Below are 20,402 nucleotides of genomic sequence, written 5' to 3'. Positions count from 1 at the left end.
GAGAATTGAATGACAGTTTCCACAGTTTCAGATCAATTTCTACCCAAAATGTACACGCTTCTAGAAACAGAACACACACATGAGTAAATGATAGGTGATTTTATAATATGTGAAGCTTTTTACGCACCACAATCCACAATGGAAATATCCTCACTCTGAAAAAAACGCACGTAAAATCCACCTGAAAAATCACGTGAGTGACTGACCTTAAGAAAATCTGCCATTTTACGTGACGTTAGTAACTTTCACCTAAACTTCACGTACGATTCACGGTCAAATCACGTACAATCGGTATATGGTTGCAGCGCGTTGGAATTTGTATTTTTTTAACTTTGTTAGTGTTAGTGCGGCTGTGGTTTGACGTGTCCGACAACGATGTTTACGTGAATTTTTAGTATGCAAAAAAGTCAATATGGCGGACAAAGCACTCCTGAGCTGCTCCAGCTAATTCAAGATTGGAAAACACGCAATATAAGTAGCCAGAATAATATTCATATTAACAAAAGAAACATATAAATCTTTTGAATTTTCAGTTGGTGAATTCTTTCCGGAACGATTGGAATCATCAACAGTTAGTTTCGAGCAGAACAACTCCGGCACCAGCTGCGTTCCGACCAATCCTGTTTCTCTCCTGTCGGAGGAGTCGATTCGGAGCATGTAATTATTTGTTGATAATTGAAAATAAATGTTATTTGTCATATGCGCCGTGTATTCTATTTTCTTAAAGATCACGTGGATTCCATCTAAATAAAACGTAAAAAGTACGTGAAAATCATGTGGGGTTTATGCGCTTTGTTTATGGTTTCACCTGAATATCACGTAAAAAGGTACGTGAAAATCAGGTAACAGTTACCTGACCAACGCCTGGTTGATTGACACTAACACACTGACACATGGTCGACTTTCGAAAAATCGGCAAAAGTTACGTGAAAAGAAGGTGCATTTTTTTCAGAGTGATATGAACTATCCAGCTTTTTACGCGCCATAATGGTGGACGCTATAATGCAAAGCTCGTAATAAATTACCCACCCTTTTGACAACTCTGCTTACGTCAGTTCGAAGTCTTTATATATTTTATCAAAAGAAAAATATATCTGGCAACATTTGTGTTGTCAATTTTTCAGAAATCCCAAATCTGACGTAAGCAGAGAGGTTCGCATATTACGAACACGCATTACAGCGACGGCCATTATGGTGCGTAAAAAGCTGGATAGTTTGACAACCTACATTAAATGTCAAACCCATCCACCATTATCGCTCGTGAAAAACTGGATAGATCTTTGCACGGTGTCATAAAAAAGAGAAAAAGAAAGTGATTTGTTGTCGCGGATTTGTTTACAAAGACTCGTAAAATTGTTGACTCGAGTGAAAAGTGTGTTGTTGAAAATTGCGTTTCCAAAAATAAAACAAAAAATAACAATTATTTCAACACTCCGTCCAATTTCCACGACCGGTACCTAAACAATCTAAATGCTAAACAAAGAAAACTTTAGTTCAATGCCCTACAGTTAGCTGGAGGAAAACTTTTCGGTTCTATTTTTTCAGCATAGCGCTTTTTACTGCCTGGTGCTACTTAACGGTGAGTGGAAAAAATTCTAACACCTTAAAAACAAACCTGTGGCAAGTGTCAAATAAGTGACGTTATTTGTGTGCAGTGATCTATACAGCGTTGAGAAAAACATATAGCGAATTTCTTTGTTCTACTGTGTTCGGGCAAATCTGCTGAGGAATAAAGAAATGACATCGTCATTTACGACGAAAGTGAGGAAGAGATGACAGATAATTGTTTACGAACTAAGCACGTGTGGTGAGAAGCTCCGTAGCCGCAAGGTTACAGCACATACATAAGACATATGTAACACTGGCATTTTTTCTGGTACATGTTGCCCTATCCAGCTTTCCACGAGCGGTAATGGCGGATGGATTTGACATTTGATGTAGGTTGTCAAACTACTAGTTCATTGATTATTTCCATTGAACTAAAACTAGTTAGATGGATTTGACATACCATAAGGCAATCCACGGGTGACGTTTCTTTGCTTGTACGTTTGTTATTGTGGCTGTTTTTCAAGCTGCAAAACCAAAACACGATCAAAACCGAAATATTTTGATGTCGGCAATAATATCAAAGGTGATTTTTTATTGTTGTATTTAGGATTGGCACTCGCGATACTAGAGCTACCGATCGGATAACATTTGTTTTTCACGCTTCTGGATCCGGATTGCATCCAAGTTGTGACCGATCGAACATACATAAAGCTGTCATAAGTTGAAAACAGACTGAAATCAGCTGATCGCAACTGTCTCGTGGATTGCCTTATGGAGGTTGTCATACCACTAGTTCAATGGATGTTTCCATTGAACTAGTATTATTATATGTAAAATCCATCCAACTAGTGCTAGTTCAATGGAAATATCCAATGAACTATAGTTTGAAAACCTACATCAAACGTCAAATCCATCCGCTATTATCGCTCGTGGAAAGCTGGATAGTACTCCGTACCTCGTCCTGTTCAACTGCTCGACAAATAATGAACAAAATTAATTTTCTTTTTCTCGGTTTTATCGAGCCCCAAAGAGAATCCCATAAGGAACTGTCAAAAAGTAATTTATAAAATCAATGCAGCATTTTTCGAGTAGGAACGAGACAAATGCAGGGCTGCGCAGGTACACTGCCTTCAAAAACAACTCAAACAGTGATTTTATTCAGAGTGTGGTACCATTCGAGTAGTTCGTTTTGTACCAACTTTTTTGGAAGATTTCTTCCTGAGTGTTACGTATGTCTTATGTATGTGGTTACAGAGTCCGCTTTGGTAAGCGGGTGGTCGTGGGTTCGAATCTTGGTAGAATCAGGCCATTTGGTTATCAAAGAACTTTTGGCATGGGTTTATTCTCAGGCTCCCCACAACGTACCCTTCCTTCAATCTGGATTCTACAGTATCCCTATTGACTCTCCTCCCAACAAAAATAAGTCCCTATTATAATAAAACTGGTGTGAGTAACATATGAAAGATCTCTCCAGGCAATTGAAACTAGGCGATATTGTTGGGATGCACAGAGGCTCGGTATAGTAGAGCAGTAAGCTCGAGTAAGCTTGAAACGGAAAGATAAAAAAACTTACACGCAAGCACTGATATGAATGATAAGCGTATCACTTACTCCAATAGTGTTACTACTAATAATATGAAGTGCGGAGTACAAGTGCGGCAATATCACAATAAATCTAAGCTCTGGTCGCAGTGATGAGCCCACACAGAAAAAAGCACGTGCGGTTGCGGGTTGAAGCTGACAAATTTACATGGCGCTTCGGGCAGCACGCCAGTTCAATACTGGGTCAAAATCAAGCGAATAAAGAAGAGTTTTGACAGCAGTTATGTTGCTTTCAGGTCAAAACGAGGTGAGCTGGTGGAATAAAAAAATTCTATAATAAAAACATCGCTTTTTTGTATGCAATGCTACGTTTTGACAAAGATAACTAGAACAAGATACCTAATCCCCCAGATGGTCTCAAGCCAGTCGTGCTGGCCTAACAAGCCAGTCGTCGTAGGTTCGAGTCTCATCTCGGGAAAGACTGTTAGTGTCAGTAGGATCGCAGCGCTAGCCCCGCAATTGTCCTGTACACTAAATAGTCGGCTGCGAAGTCTGTGTATAAATAAACAGAAGGTCCAAGTTCCGAATCGGAATGTAGCACCAAGGCTTTGCTTTGCTTTTAACTAGAACAAGATACCTAACTTCCATATTTTACATACATTTTAAACACGACCGATTTACGACGGTTAGTGCTGCCATCTGATGACTTAAATTCTCATAAACGGATCACTATGAGCAAAACCGATTTATCGTGCATAGTCCGTCATCGATCGTTGAGCTGTTCAATATTGTATATGAAAAAGGTAAGTAACATCACATACATAAGAATACGTAACACTCAGGAAGAAATCTTCTAAAAAAGTTGCTACAAAATGAACTGCTCGAATGGTACCGCCGCAGACAAACGTCTAAGCTGAGTTCCAAACATGTGTAAAGTTTTTTGTAGTAGCAATTCGTAACCAGATAGCGCTACCAGTGACGCCAGCCTCGTACACCAGCGAAAAAAAATGTATTGTAGCGATAAGGTCACCAAGCGACGCTAGTGTACAAGTGATTTATAACGCAATTCTCTTTGAAAATTTACACAGAATTTTCGATCAAAGTTGTTCTTGCTTGGACGTCTGTACGCTCTGAATAAAATCACTGTTTGAGTTGTTTTTTAAGGCAGCGTACCTGCGCAGCCCGCTATAAAATAAACGATGGGAACAAATTATTTTGATTGAAACAAATGTGGCATTTTGGAATTAATTCAAACTTTGTCGATGGTTTGTTCTAAAAAAAATATTTGTATTGAAATAAATCGGTCTTTTGATTGAAACAAACTAAGTTGTTGAATTGATTAACAATAAAAAATTTTATTGATTCAATCCAGAGAGTTTTTTCTGCGTGTAGGTCTATACAGCCGAAATTCGTTGGTTGGAATACAACTGCCACCCAACTAGCGAATCGTGTTCGTTAGTTCGATGAACTGACAACTGGGCAAATTTTTCAAAGGGGAGCGCCGATTGTTGGTTTTCTTCCTGCTTTGGAAAATTTGCGGTAAAACTATGCCAAAGAAAATTAACTTTGCTCATCTGTCTTGCTGCTGTAGTAAATATTTTAAGTATTTGGTCAATACTTTTTCATGCAAAAATTCCAACGAGAAGCAAAATGATAAAGCGCAAGCACATCACTTTACTTCTTGCCTAAAAAATTGAGGATCGCTACGCTGGATATTTTCGGTGAAGGCTTCTTCAACGCCAACAAGAACAAACAACCGAACAGGAAATCTCTAAATTACACACAAAATCTTGTAAATTTATAACATCTACTTTTCAAATAACGCAATTGATTATGCCAGAGATGATCTGCATGAAGTGTCCAGTTAAAAGCGCTGAGAAACAAACTTATTAGTGCTGAATGGATTAAGCGTAATAACTAAACATGTTTACAAATTTTTACAATAATAAATAATATAATTTTATTTTAGTAATGGGGAGCTGCGTAGCCGCAAGGTTACAGAGTCCGCTTTGTCAAGCGGATGGTCGTGGGTTCGAATCTTAGTAGAATCAGGCCATCCGATGTCAAAAAGAACTTAAGCATGGGTTTATTCTCAGGCTCCCCATCAGTTACCCTTCCTTTACGCTGAAATCTACAAATACCTTTGCGTGATTTCATCTTAACAAAAAATAAGTCCCTCTTATCAATAAAACTGGCCAGAAGGACGCACGACGAAACTTCTCCAGGGAATTATAATTGGTGATATTTGGCAAGAGGAACGAGTATCGGTATAGTAGAACAGTAAGCGTGTAAGGAAGAGTAGCACATTACACACAAGCACTGATGAACAATAATAATAAGCATGCCACTTCTCAATAGAGGTATTGCTATTAACAGAAGTGCGGGATACAGCAGACACCTGGGCATATCTCACAATAGATCTACGATTCTGGTCGCAGTGAGGAAGCCCATACAGGAAAAAAATTTTTAGTAATATTTTTTTTTTCACTTTCCGGACCTCTGAAATGCATTTGAATGACGTTGAATTCTGACATTAGAGTGCTTTTAGTTGGTTGACAGCCCAACTAGCGAACACCCAACTAACGAACCTCCAACTAACGAACATCCAACGAGCGAATCATCACTGTAGTTACGAAATCAAATTATTGGAAGCGTTTTTTTTTCTTATAAAAAATTTGTATGATTCTTACATAAAAAGGGCGTGAGGATAATTTGGCGTGTACAAGTGTCATATTGCGCTCAGTCTAATGCTCTTTACAAATTTCTGGCATCCCTGCTCGGGTGCTGCGTCCTCATCGCACTTGATTGTATTTATTGCATTTATTGTCAGCTGTTACGACTGTTACTTAAAATTTATTGCAGATATTCGTTCTTATTTCTGTTATAAGAACCGCGTGATATTAGAAAAATAATCTTGTCAAAACCTAGTATTGATTAAAAACCATGCAGAAATGAATAGCGCTTTGCTAAACAACTTTCCCAATCTTTGCCGGGGCTGCCTTAAGCACCTTCCTTCCGATCAGCTTGTTTCATTAGATTGTGTCCCTATCGGATGCAATGGTTATTCCGTCGCGGAATGCTACGCAGAGTTTGCACCGGAAGTCGTACAAGTGAGTTGAATCTGATGAAATGCATCAAGTCAGTAGGCTTATGCCGTGTTATTCGTTTCAGGACGACAGTAATATGTTCCCATCGGAAGTTTGCTACAATTGCTTGAACGAGTTGATAGCTTTTCTGAGCTTCCGGAAGCGGCACACGTTTCTGTCGAAGTTTATCGCTGCGATGGCCCAGTTACGCCAGGGAAAACAAACGTTAATGGTGGATTTGTTCTTCGCCGATAAGGATTACATGCAACAAGTGCTTCAGGAGTTGGAACTTTGTGAGGGTAAATTTCTGCTGACTGATTTAGTTGACAGTGTGGAGGAAATATCGAAGGAGGACGTTAAAAGCGATCTATCTATAGAGGAACTATACTTGGATGATTTTACAGAAGACGATGATAAATTCGTCGAAGTGGAAATTAAAAGTGAAGAGGAAATAGATGACTATTCTGACACGGAACAGCCGATAGAATTCGTTGAAATAGCACATAATGTAGTTCAAGATACTCCTAAAAAATTGGTCAACGTTTCTAAGTGTTTGGTAAATGATTCTCAAAAGCAGAAAACCTCCATGCGACCTAGAGGTCGACCAAAAGGTCAGAAAGCAAAAATCACAGAAGAGAAACAAACCAAAGAGAAAGAGCTAGTCTCGTTTGATAAAATGTTTCCTGAAGTGATCATTCCTTTGACGGATATAATGGATGAATTAAAAAATAGGAAAGATTCAGTACTTTTGTTTGACAAAGATTGCCACAAGTCGTTTGATAATCATCAAAACAAATTTCGACAGAAGAAAACCAACTACGTTTGTCCTGAAAGAATGTGCAAAAAGAAGGCATTCGGTACGCGTGCCGAATTGGTTCAGCACAGGAAAAAGTTTCACCGCAAAAATGTTTGCGAAATTTGCGGGGAAACTTTTGTCAGTTTGTCAGGGTTGGTGAACCACATACAACGCCACGTTCGTCCTACTTTGCAGTGTTCATACTGTGATCTTACATTGTACACCAAGACTGAACTACAGCAGCACATGCAGCGACGGCATATAAAAAACAAGGAAACCGCTTGCTCCATATGTGGGCTGTATTTTGCAGAGTAAGCGTCATTTTAATACCTGTTTCGAACTGCAGGAATGTACTAATAGCTTATGATTTACAGCAATCGTATTTTGAAAACACATATGGAAACACACTCGGCTGAAAGAAAATTCAGTTGTGAATTTTGCGAATCAACGTTCAAAACAAAAATTCACAAAGGGCGCCACATTGATGAGGTACACATGAACAAACGGTACACCTGTCCACATTGCCAGAATTCGTACGGTCGCAAGGATAAATTGCGAATGCATTTGGAAGCAAAGCACAATGTAGATTTACAACTTAATTGAGATTGAAAAATGTTATTCAATCGATTCCATCCCACTTTAGATACAGTCTTACTTTGTGTGTGACATCTGTTTGGCCACGTTCAACACTCAGGACAAGTTGGATGACCATAAAACGCGTCATGAAAATCCTAAAACGCTGGAATGTGCTATTTGTTTGCTGGCGTTTGAGAATCGGAAGAACTTCAAAACTCATTCTTGCATCTCCTATCGGTAAAAATACGGCTTTCACGTGTTTCGAAATAAATTCTAAGTTTTTTGTTTTTGCTACAGTGACGATTATGTTTGCTGTGGTCGAGATTGGAAGCATCACCACTATTACAACAAGCACCAACTGCTGGTACATGGTGTAAAGACCAACGTGCGGGTTAAGCCTGATCCAAACAACCTTATAGGCGCAATACGTGCCAAGCGGGTAAGTAATTAAACGGTCGGTTTCGACTTGATTTATCGGACTATTTTTTGTTACTTTTAGAAACAACAAATTCGATGTACAAAATGTGAAAAACCATTTCCTAGTCGAATTAAGAAAAAACTGCATGAGCAAACATGCTCGGACAGCTCACCGTATAGTTTGAAGTCGGTTCTGATTGATCAGTGAAACAAAACAAAAATTAACAACATTATATCAAACGATTAATTCGTACATATTCTTCTTAAAGGACATTTTTAGTTCATTTCGCAGGTACTTTTTGCAGGTAAATCGGATCTAACCCCAATAACAAGAAATTTAAAAATGGTAGCTTTTAAGTACAATGTTGCCCTAATACGCCAACGTGATCAGAAATTTGAAATTGATGGTATGGATATTGTCTATGATTGGATTCAACAGGACAAACAAAGACAAATTTGAGAATTATTTTAAAGGAGCATTTTTGAGAGGCTTAAACTTAAATTAAACGTTGTTTCAGCAAATTTCGCCTCTACCTCTTAGGATACCGATTTTCACCTCGAAACAGCTGAATATTGGCGGAGTGATTCGATCGGTCCAAACCCCCAAATAAAGTTCGCTTAATCAATGGCAATCAAAATAAATATTTTTCTTAGATTCAAAGTTTATAACAATTACTGTTGAAATGGGTAGGAAGCACAGTAGTTATGAAATTATTAAACTGAAAGCATTTTCCTATTTGTAAATTATATGGCTATATTTAGTTATATTTCACATGCTGAAACATTTCGTTCATGCCATTGAAGTACAGGCATGCATTATTCCTAAAAGCTCAAGCTACCAGTCCCGCCAGTGGTAGTCGCATCGGCGGAAGCTTGTGGTTGATTTTGCTGACTGCAAACGGCCATATGTTGCAACTTAAGCGCCCTGGATGGAAAAGCGATGTCGCATTTGCGACACTGCTCCAGTCGCTTCCGGGCCGCTCTGAGCTCACCCAACAGTACGCCCGGGATTGGCTTTACCCGCGCATTTGTTCGCAGACCATGTTTCACCATCATATGCTTATTGTATTGGATGTAGTTGCGCAGATCCTTGTTACAGCATTGGTAATCCTGCCGATATGTTATGCACAGGTGCTTATTGAAATCGTCTTGATTCAGGTGCAAAGTAAGACAGACACTACATTCCATTGGTTTGGGATTACTGTGACGACTCTTGTGAGCATCCAGTTTTTGCTTGCTGTCGTACGTGATAACACATATGTCACAAATAAAAGTGCATTGTATCTGAAAAGTATGAATAAAAACTGAAAATTGTTTGCAACTGAATTATCCTAAAAATTACTCACATGATGTATTCGCTCAATATGATCCCTCAAAGCGATTTTCTGGTCGAAAGTTTTCTCGCAATAATCGCAAGCATGGCGTATTGCTAGGTGAACTCGAATATAGTGATTTCTCAACGCGTTAGTCGTGTTGAATCGCACCGGACACTGTTCACAAGCATACTTCCGTTCATTGTCATGACTTTCCATGTGGCGCTTCAAACGACTTGTCCTTTAACGAGAAAATTCGATTCAGGTGTGAATTATTCAAATATTAGCAGACTTACGTTCGAAAAACAACCCCACAGACATCACAGCGCTTGTTCCAGCCGTTCTTGGTGTGAATGCTCATATGTGCCTTAAGCGCGAGCTTTGTATTAGACGCATAATCACAGTACTCGCAGCAGTATTTCCTGCTATCCTCGTGGCGCTCCATGTGAGCTTTGAGTGAATAGGCATTTTTCAGCGCCGTTCCACACACCTCACATACCACCTGGTTTTCAGGATGATTCATGCTGTGGCTTCTCATTTCGTCGTAGGTTTTAAAGACTTCCCCACATTCCGTGCAGGTGTAGGTTCGATTCTCGCGCTTCAAGTGGACCGCTTTGTGCCGTTCTACCGCCATTCGATACTTTGTTCTGAATTTACACTTTTCACAAGACCAGGGTTCCTTGAGATATGTCCCTTCTGGATGGATTCTGGGTCTACCTCGTTTCTTTTTGCCCATGTCGTTTCCACTTTCGCTGCTTGTTAAGATTTCTTTTTTCTTTTTCTTTGCCGTAGAGTTACTCTGCTTCTTTTTGCGTAGTGACCTCTTTTTAGATTCGTATCTCGCTGGCGATTTGCCGCAAAGCGTTTCCTCATTCGACTCCCAATCATCATCACTCTTAAGATTGTTTTCATAATCAGCATTGTCCTTAAAATCTAAATTATCAGAGCCACTATCAGATTTCTCATCGTCTTTCAATTGTGATTCGTCTAGCAAATCTATCGCTGACTCTAAAAATTCCACTTTAACAATCGGTTGTTTTTCCACTACCGTGTCGTATGACGAAAACTCCTTCAACAGATCCTCAAACCCAGGGTCCTCCTTATTGCAGAGATCAAGGTTTTTGAAAAAGTCGTTCAGTTCTGCTTTGCTCGTTTCGAACAGATTTGACAAAGGTTGCGGGTTTGAGTCTCGAAGGTCCAGCAAAGCTTCCATAAAGCGAAGAGTTAACATCAGTCTGCTTCGGTAGGCCACAAATCGCTCCAACTCTTCGCAGCAAACTTCACAGATCGATTGCGGCAGACAGTCAGACTTGTTCTAAAAAGTTTTGAGTTTGAAACTACACAATATAGGTAAATGTAATACGATGTTTAAAAATAAAATACCTTGGGAATATGATAGGTAATATCAGTTAATACACCACAAATGTTTTTCTTAAGATTACGAAAACTCCCATCTACAGGTAGCATAATACTGCTGCTCTCTGGTTTCATGCAAACTCGGCAAACTGCCGGAAATTTATCCAGATTGAATATCGACATTGTATCGGTCAGTATTGCATATTTAAATGTTTATAATAAACAAAATCACTTCGTTAATACTACTTATTGGCGATGCCCTGTCGCAAATGTTTTGTTGTTCTTTTGTGCAAAAAATACAGATTGTTTACACCCTACACTGGAAATAATTTACTCTTTCATTTCGGCACTGAAAATAATTCATTGGTTGTGTCACATTTCCCCGAAAGTCATTTTCCCGAAACACAACTTCCCGAATTCCTGTTTCCTGTTCCCGAATTCCTGTTTCCTGTTTCCCCGAATGTACCACTTCCCCGAAATTTATTTTCCCGAATGTATCATTTCCCCGAATTTCGATTCCCCGAATTTCTCCGATATTTGGTTCTTCGAGTGTGAAATTTTCTCGAGATTTATTTCCCGAAAGTGAGTTCTAAGCAATACTAGGATTTTCCCCCAAAAAATTTGATTTATTGTTTCACGAAGCAGGTGCGAAATGATGTGTAACTAATTAATCACGCTTTCTTATAGGTCATAAAATTTTCGTAATATACTAAAGTCGCTTTTTACGCGGTTTTTTTACGCAGGTGTTTTTACGCTGCTATTTTCACGTGATTTAACGCGTTTTTTTTTTCGCGGATTCCGAAATTTTCGTATTTTTTTACGCGACACGTATCCCCCGCGTAAAATGCGACTTTGTTATATAAGACATTTGCGCGATTCTATCGATACGAGAACAACGCGTGACCATCTACCCAACCAGAAGCATACAACAAGTCATGAGAAAGCAAATTATTTTGAATCAAGCGACGTGGCGGGTGGGATGTTGATGAGCTGAAATAATAGAAAGTCATCTATTTTACAATAGCTCAAGGCAAAAATTCATGTATGTTTATACTTGAAACTTCTTAGCGTTTTGTATACTCAAACAAATTAGAATTCTTTAACTACAAAAATAACAAAAGTTTAAATCTTGTGTTTTTTTGATAAAATTATGCAAAAAATAACAAAAAATAAACCAGAGCGAAAATTGGGGTTCCATTTACTCAAAACTCTTCAGCGTTTTGTTTACTGAACAGTTTGAGATAAATCATCGAACTATTGTCAAGATTTAACTTCATAATTAATTTAGTGAAAACATTTATTTGATAAAACACTTATTTTATTGCCTTTGTTTTAGTACGTCCGTTTTCCTAGGTTTACTGACTCCTAGGGACTATCCCCTACAGTTCCCCTTAAGTACGAGCGAGCTACAAAACTACAAAATATGTATGAGATTACACAAAATATGTATGAGATTACATGACAGCGCCCCAGGCGGTATTGTCGCGCGATAACTACTATAAGATGGAATATTGGAAATGATCGTTTATTGTGGCGATGGAGCTGGGTACCAGTGTTACGTCTGTTAGTCTGTGATAAAACTATGTAGAATGAGTGGGTTAGTAACGGAAGGCTGAAACTCAAAAGACGAAAGACGAAAGGCTGAAAAGTTTGTATCATATACGAAAGGCTGAATGTACGAAAGGCTGAATCATAAAAGGCTGAAAGTTTTGTAATTTGAACCAGAATTAAAAATTTTCGTAAGGTGACAAAGTTTAATTGTTTTGGTCGCAACTCGATAAACCAAAAATAATTTGTTGAAATACATGCTTTTGAGGCAAATAAAGGATTAATGGCAATGGAATAGAATAATGGAGAAATGGAAACCGGCCACAAATGTGTAAAATAACTAGTTTTTTCGTTGAACATACTGATTCAAAACCATACCAATCCGGTTCCCCGAGGAATCGACGGCCTAGTCTCCAAGCCTCACAAACCCTAGGGAATTTTCCGCTTCGTATGTCCATACTAATAGATACCCAAGTAACCAAAAGTTCGGATAAAAGTAGAATTTATAGACTAATCAGCCAGTCTAACGATCATGAATAGCATTCTATTCAGCTCAATTTTTAAGTAACTAACCGTACTTTCAAATTCGCATTTGTTGAATAAACTTCGAGTAGCATGCAAAGCAGCTTCTAAACCGAACTAGAAAGTTCACATTAAGTTCGGTTAGCTCGCTGAACAGAGCGCTATTCAGCTTGAAAAGAAAACTTCAAAATGCTTAAAATAAAAATCAATTTGCAATTTTTCAATTCCCTCACTCATCATTCGTGTTGCTCCAATCCCATGATAATCATTTACTGAAGAAATGTAGATAAGAAGAATAATGTCTGGCTTTATTTATTAATAAATTTCATATTTTTTTTGCAACTTACTACACAAGCTTCGAACTCGAGTCCTCCCTCTTTGAAGCCTAGATTCATACCACTGCTCCGTTCCCGCTATATGAGATCAGCATCGATTTTACTCGATGTTCTGATTTCTCTTCATTACCTACACATTCATAGCTAGGAACATACTGGGTCTCTCTTTCAGCTTGAAAGTTCAGATAAGGTACAGGCGGAACCTCATGCGAACTAGGAAGTTCAGAAAAGGCTGACGCGGAACTTTTTCTGAACTTTCAAGTTCAGAAAAAGTACACGCAGAGCGCAATGTGAACTTAAGTTTGACAGTTCTCTAGTTTGTTTTGTTTTTGCGGCAGTTCGATTGAAAAAGGTTGTGTACGCAATATTTTCCTTCCAAACGTTTATTGAAAATTTATTCTGGTAAGCAGTATATACAAAATATGATAAATGTTCAAAATCAGCAAAAACTTTTTCGGTCAATAGATATGCTGTGTGCCGCAGTCAAAACGACCAACGCCTTGGAACACAGGGAACTCTCGGTGGTGTCCGAGAAATGGATTCGGACCTCCAAAACCGGCAACATCATGCTGTGGCCTACATAAAACCTAAATTAATCCACCTAGGGGTAAGACCCAGCCTTTCTCATTCAAACTTATATCAAATTGTTATGAAGTTTGTTATTTGTAAGCTTGAGAGATGACTCGTTCGTATGACACTATTTATGTTCAAATAAGTCGTGTAATCTTTGAGATAATAAAATTTCGTTGTTTTATCAACAATTTAATACATAACGGTTGCTTAGTTCGATTATAATCAAATGAAATGGGAACGTATAGGGCAGCCAAACTTTGAAACCACGTGTTCAATCATAATTCATCAGTTAACCCTTAACTAGCCCGTTCATCTGATAATACTATTGATCAAATCGGTTGTGTACTTTCTGAGATAATGAAGTTTCGTGATTTTCACAATTCGGTACATTACAGACGAAGTTACAGTTCGATTACAGTAAAATTCAATAGAGTGTTATGAGTCAGCTAGACCTTTCATTTGACACTTATTTCGTGAAAATCGGTTCCTACAAAATATGTATGTATGCCATCTCTGAGAAAAGTGAGTGAGTTTATGTATTCTTCGGAATATGTTTCTTTTCATAGCTAGATTTCACATTTTTAAACATAACAGGCAAAGTAATAGTCCGATTGCAAAAAAATCAATAGGGTCTTATGGGGTAACTAGACCTTTCATATAACACTGATTTTGTGGAAATTGGTCCAGCCATCTCTGAGAAACATGAGTGAAATTAAACAGTCTTCAGAAGACGTTTCTTTTCATAACTTTTGAACCACATATTCAATCTATATAAAATTCAAAAGTTAAGGGTTTTTAAGATAGCCCGTTCATTTGATACCAATTTTATTGAAATCGGTTGCGTGATTTTTGAGATATTGATGTTTCGTGATTTTTCACATTTTTAAACATAACCTCTAAAATAAAAATCCAATTACAATGAAATTTAATAGGGTCTTATGGGGCAACTAGAACTTTTATTTGCATATAATTTCATTAGAATCGGTCCAGCCATCTCTGAGTGAAAATAAAAATCTGCACATACACACACACACACACATACAGAAAATGCTCAGCTCGTCGAACTGAGTCGAGTGATATATGCCATTCGGCCCTTTGGAGCACTTTCATATCTTCGGTTTTGCAAGTGCCTTTCTAGGAGAAAGGCAAAAAGTTAAAAAAATTATTAATTAGGAGTAAAATATTCGTGCTGAAGAAATAGCGAAATAAAAGAAATGACTTTGAATTTCGTACATACATACGTATCACGACATACATACGTATCACGAGCAGTACCGAGAACGTACGAATAGCACAATACCAAATTTAAATTTTGTTTAGGCCATATGTTTTGATCAAAGCAGTTACTGTTTTAAATAGTCTTTGAATTTCGTTTCTTTTCATAACTTTTGAACCACATATCAAATTGCTATGGAATTTCTTACTTGTGAGTTTGAGAGACAACCCGTTCAAATGACACTAGATATGTTCAAATAAGTCGTGTGATCTTTGAGATAATAGACTTTCGTTGTTTTTATGATTTAATACATAACGGTTGGAATAAAAATACGATTATAGTCAAATAAAATGGGAACCTATAGGAAAGCCAAACTTTTCATTTGACACTTAGATTGTTGAATTAAGTCCAGCCATTTTTGGGAAAACGAATGAATTTGAAAAGTCACCGGAACATGTTTCTTTTCACAATTTTTGAACCACGTGTTTAATCAATATAAAATTCATCAATTAACCTTTAACTAGCCCGTTCATTTGATATCAATATTGTTCAAATCGGTTGTGTTCTTTCTGAGATAATGAAGTTTCGTGATTTTCATATTTTGATACATTACAGACTGATTACATTGAAATTCAATAGGGTGTTATGAGGCAGCAAGACCTTTCATTTGACACTAATTTCGAGGAAATCGGTTCAGCCATCTCTGAGAAAAGTGAGTGAGTTTAAGTAGTCTTCGGAATATGTTCCTTTTCAAAGCTGGATTTCACATTTTTAAACATAACAGGCAAAGCAATAGTCCAATTGCAAAATAAATCAATAGGGTCTTATGGGGTAATTAGACCTTTCAAATGACCTTGATTTTGTGGAAATCGGTTCAGCCATCTCTGAGAAACATGAGTGAGATTAAACACTCTCCAGAACACGTTTCTTTGAATAACTTCTGAACCACACGTTCAATCTTCATGAAACTCAAAAGTTAAGGGTTTTTTAAGTAGCTTGTTCATTTAAAACCAATTTTGTTAAAATCGGTTGAGTAGTTTGTGTGACATTGATGTTTCGTGATTTTCACATTTTTAAACATAACCTCTAAACTAAAAATCCGATTGCAATGAAATTCAATAGGGTCTTATGGGGCAAGAGAGGTCTATCATTTACAATTAATTTCATGAAGATCGGTCCAGCCATCTCTGAGAAAATCGAGTGAGATTGGGAGAGCGTTACACACACACACACATACGCACACACACACATACAGAAAATGCTCAGCTCGTCAAACTAAGTCGATTGATATACGAGACTCGACCCTTTGGAGCAGTTTTATACCTTTGGTTTTTCCAGTGATTGCTATACCTTTCTAGGAGAAAGGCAAAAATACCCAAGATTTGGGCAAATTGCTCAGGGATGAAAGCATCACGCACAGCAAGTGTCTAACGGGAATTCAAAGCTTACATCCGGTTTGTTTTTTCTTTTGACCTGCACATTCATGGGTATCTGAATTCATAATTGATTTCCTGTAAGGTAACAAAGGAAAGTGTTTAGATAGAGAAACCTTTAAGCACCCTAATATTACCTTTGGAATCATAGCTTTGTTTTCTTTTTGCATTAATTTAAGTTATAAAATTCCGATCATAATAACATAGACTACATTTTTTATTGTTAATCGAGGGCAAGGGACTGTGGCTCCCACAGCCCGAGCCGGCCGCCGACCCGCCGTCGGAAGCGACGGCCACGTGCACTCAAACAACTGATCTGTTGAATTTCCTAGGTCTATTCCAAACATAGGGGTGATCCCCTAGTTTACGTCCAAACGAGCGGTAGCGAGTAAGGACAGCATTCACCCCGGACAATCGAGTTGGCCAAAGGCCACGAGTGTGCTGCATCATATGTAGTTTTTACTATGAACTTATATTAAAGTGCAAAAATTGGGCTATTGAAAGTTCTCATAGACCGGAAGATTTTTGGAGGTAAGCATCGCATGTAAATAGGATCAGAATTCGTAAAACGGATCGCGATGTCTTTTTTGTTTTTCAAAAAAATATCAAAAACTTCGAGAGATTCGTTCGGGAAGTTGATTTTCCAATTTTTACTGAATTTAAGTAAGTTTGCAAATTGTTGTTGTCTTTGAAATTTAGGCCAATATTTTTTTTATCTTTAAGAATAATTTTAATGAAATTTTCACAGCAGATGCATCCTAAGTTGTAGTTTCTAAAAATTTTTTTTTTGACAAAAACATATTTTTTTAATAGTAACTATTTGAAACAATATGTTGAAAAACAATGTTCTGGGGCACTGGAAAATGTGAAAAAAATTAGTATTTTCGTATTTCGTAGTATTTTTTTGGTAATTTCGAAACTGTAATGAAAATTTTGGGTTGGTGATATTTTTTGTTCAAAAGATATGGGGTCTCAGAGTTGGTGCAGCCACGCATTTTCAAGCGAGAAACGCCCCTAAACCCACTTTTCTTCAGTTTTCGTATCAAAATCAAAAGCAATAGCGCAGACAGACGTCCAAGCTGAGTCCCAAACTTGTGTAAAGTTTTTTGTAGTAGCAATACGTAACCAGATAGCGCTACCAGTACCGCCAGCCTCGTACACCAGCGAAAAAAATGTATTGTAGCGATAAGGTCACCAGGCGGCGCTAGTGTACAAGTGATTCATAACGCAATTTACTTTGAAAAATTTTTTCACGGAAATTTGGATCAATGTTGTTCTTGCTTGGACGTCTGTCTGTGGCAATAGTATGGGCGCTTTGAACCCGCTGGTGCGTTTTGTACAGTCCTTTAACTAAATTTTGCATTGTTTTTTAGTAAAGTGTGTAGGTAGACTTGCGAGTTGTTTGGTGTATAAAGTTTATTGTCTTCGTCCCGAGGGGCGAGACAGCTTTCATCTGAGTTACTCCTATGCTTGGGAGTAACTCTAATTTACTCAATATTACTCCGAAATTTCCAGATGATTCACATCTTCGATTACCTTGAAAACAAGAAAAACATATGAGCGGTGAGACCGAGCAACATTCATGTTTATATTCGCGGTAGGAAAAAAGTTTAGGGATGGATAATCAGAGACGCGAGAGTTACTCAGATTTGCTCTTTATATCTCACGTTTTCTCAAAAAACACTCGGAAAAACTCAAATTTACTCACTTTTATCTAAGTTACTCTTATGCTTGGGAGTTACTCTAATTTACTCAATATTACTCCGAAATTTTCGGATGATTCATATCTTTGATTACCTTGAGAGCAAGAAATATATATGAACGGTGGGATCTAGCAACATGATGTGTATATTTGCGTTGGGAAAAATGTTTCTTAGAAATGTTTTCTTAGAAAAACTCGGAAAAACTCAGATTCACTCACTGTCTTACCCCTCGCTTCGTCCTTAAATCGGGTAACAGACTAAGTATATTCTGACCGTTCTACGGCTTAAAATCATTTCCATCAAACTGAGTTTACAAACCTTACAGAAGGAAAACATAAATTACAGTAGAACCTTTCTGTTGTGGTTTCCGTAAAAATAGTACATATTAGAAACATCCTCTGGGAAAATGATACATTCGGAAAATGGTACATTATTTTTCGGGGAAATTTATATTCGGAGAATCGTTTTTCGGGGAAGTGTCACATTCGGGGAAATATTTTTCGGGAAAATTTCGGGGTATTGGTACATTCGGGAATAAATCTTTCGGGGAAATGATCTTCGGGAAATCGGTACATTCGGTGAAAAATCTTTCGGGAAAATGGGTTCCGGGATAATAGTTTTCGGGGAATTGTTATACAATCTAATTCATTGTTTCATTCATCTGCCAACAATTACATTCTCTGTATAGAGACCAGCGGCGCTCTACTCCACATATACGGTACTGTTGCTTTTACCACCATTTTTTCTTTTGGCTCTAATAGCAGGTTTAGGAATTGTTCAAGAAACAAAGTTGTTTCAAACTTTAAGCCCTATTTATAGTTCCAAGCGAAGTGAAAATCTCATATAAAATGTTCATTTTTTCACGCTCGTAAAAAATGCAACCTGCAAAAATTTCACTTCGTCTGAAACTGTAAGCAAATTCGATCCAGCGAAATCGAAGGTTGTAGATCTCATCTTTTTCACTTGGGTTCACTTTTTCCACGCATGCAAACGCTAGGGAAAAAAGCAGCAGTAAGCGAAAAATTGCGTGCGTTTATGTTCTGTCAGTTGCAGCCAATTTTCACTTCGCTCGGAGTGTAAACTCGTGAATTTCGCTTCATTCAAACTGTAAACAGCAGGCTGGTGAAATACCTGCCTGTTCCACAAACGGGTTTTCACGACAGATTTCGCAAGCGAAAATTTACGCTTTTTCACTTGTCAAGTTTTTCACTTCGCTTGGAACTGTTAACAATGCTTTACGAAAAACCTTACTGACCTTACCTTCGAAACATCAAATTATTCTAAGTAAGTTAATTGTCCTGTCGGGACGGGGAGACTTTGTTATTTTTTTTTTATTTTAATACAGAGAATATCTATTCATTCGCCGACCGAGGGGTCGTAACACATGTCGTCTGTGCTAGGAATGCTTGCATGTGATTGGTTCATTGTTCTCGTAAATACTCCCTTCAAATTTTTTATCAGTTTTTACTGCTTAGCAATGAAATGTTAATGTAAAATTTAGGCACTGAATCAGATAATGAAATTTCTTCTTATGAATAGAACGCAGCTAAAAAGATATCAAAAATAGAAAGTGACAATAAAGTTCTTTTGAATACTGCTATTAAGCGAAATGTCACTTTTTTGGAATAGAATATTGAGCAGTGGCATTATTCAGATGCAGAAAGAATCAGGCAGTTGACTGTTTGTTCATCTGATCGTCTCTCAGTCCCAAGATGTTTTAGCTTGCAACAGAAAAAAGGAGTAACCAAGTGGAACCGAGCTCACTGACAACAGATAACCTTACTGTGAAGCATCCTCAGCTGTCAAAACTCCGATTGGTTAATAGGGTGAAATTTCTTGACTTTTGTTTTATTTTCAACTATTTCCCGCTTAATCAATAACCATTAAACGTGCCCAACAACTAGTTCGGGATGTAGTCCCGACTGTATGGGGTATCGTTAAACAATATGGATTATCATCCGTTTATGGTTATTGATTATGCGGGTTACCAAGCTATAGAAAATAAAGACGTAGTCCCACGTTAAAAAGATTTGGTGCGATGGTCTCTACTATTGTGGCGCCAGTACTAAATTAAAGTTCGGAAGTCAGACTTCCGACTTACGAACTTTCTTCCGACTTTACAGACACATAGAACAACTGCGTGTTCACACAACATAAACTGCGGAATGATTTCAATGTATTTGTTTTTATAAACCGGACTAACAGCGCAGTAGCGGCTGAGATGGTTGCAGTGTTGCGAGTACACCAAAAATAAACATCTGAAGTGAGCCTGACTGCCAGTTTATCAGCAACATTTTGATAATTTTTATTTAAATGCACAATACACAGAGGGAGAGATATGCGGAGTGGAATGTTGTGAGCCAAACGAACAGAAGTGACGATATGCGGAGAAAAATGTTGTGAGCCAAACGAACTGTCAAAATCTGAGCCAAACGAAC

General features: G+C 37.8%; 2 protein-coding genes across 2 annotated transcripts; one reads left to right on the top strand and one right to left on the bottom strand.

The window, feature by feature from the left end:
- Positions 1-5,877: 5,877 nt before the first annotated feature.
- Positions 5,878-9,291, top strand: LOC129724185 (PR domain zinc finger protein 5-like). Its single transcript, XM_055678869.1, has 6 exons — positions 5,878-6,200; positions 6,262-7,283; positions 7,347-7,554; positions 7,616-7,785; positions 7,846-7,987; positions 8,048-9,291. The coding sequence occupies exons 1-6, from the start codon at positions 6,042-6,044 to the stop codon at positions 8,171-8,173; spliced, it is 1,827 nt and encodes a 608-aa protein (XP_055534844.1). The 5' UTR covers positions 5,878-6,041; the 3' UTR covers positions 8,174-9,291.
- On the bottom strand, positions 8,632-10,962 carry LOC129724184 (zinc finger protein 141-like). Its single transcript, XM_055678868.1, has 4 exons — positions 10,662-10,962; positions 9,575-10,593; positions 9,312-9,519; positions 8,632-9,249 (listed from the first exon to the last, which is right to left on the bottom strand). The coding sequence occupies exons 1-4, from the start codon at positions 10,815-10,817 to the stop codon at positions 8,788-8,790; spliced, it is 1,845 nt and encodes a 614-aa protein (XP_055534843.1). The 5' UTR covers positions 10,818-10,962; the 3' UTR covers positions 8,632-8,787.
- Between the last annotated feature and the right edge of the window lie 9,440 nt (positions 10,963-20,402).

The sequence above is a fragment of the Wyeomyia smithii genome, chromosome 2, assembly GCF_029784165.1.
Source record: "Wyeomyia smithii strain HCP4-BCI-WySm-NY-G18 chromosome 2, ASM2978416v1, whole genome shotgun sequence".
Taxonomy (NCBI): Eukaryota; Metazoa; Arthropoda; class Insecta; order Diptera; family Culicidae; genus Wyeomyia; species Wyeomyia smithii.
Note: the sequence above shows the minus strand (reverse complement) of the source record. Positions and strands in the feature narration are given on the sequence as shown.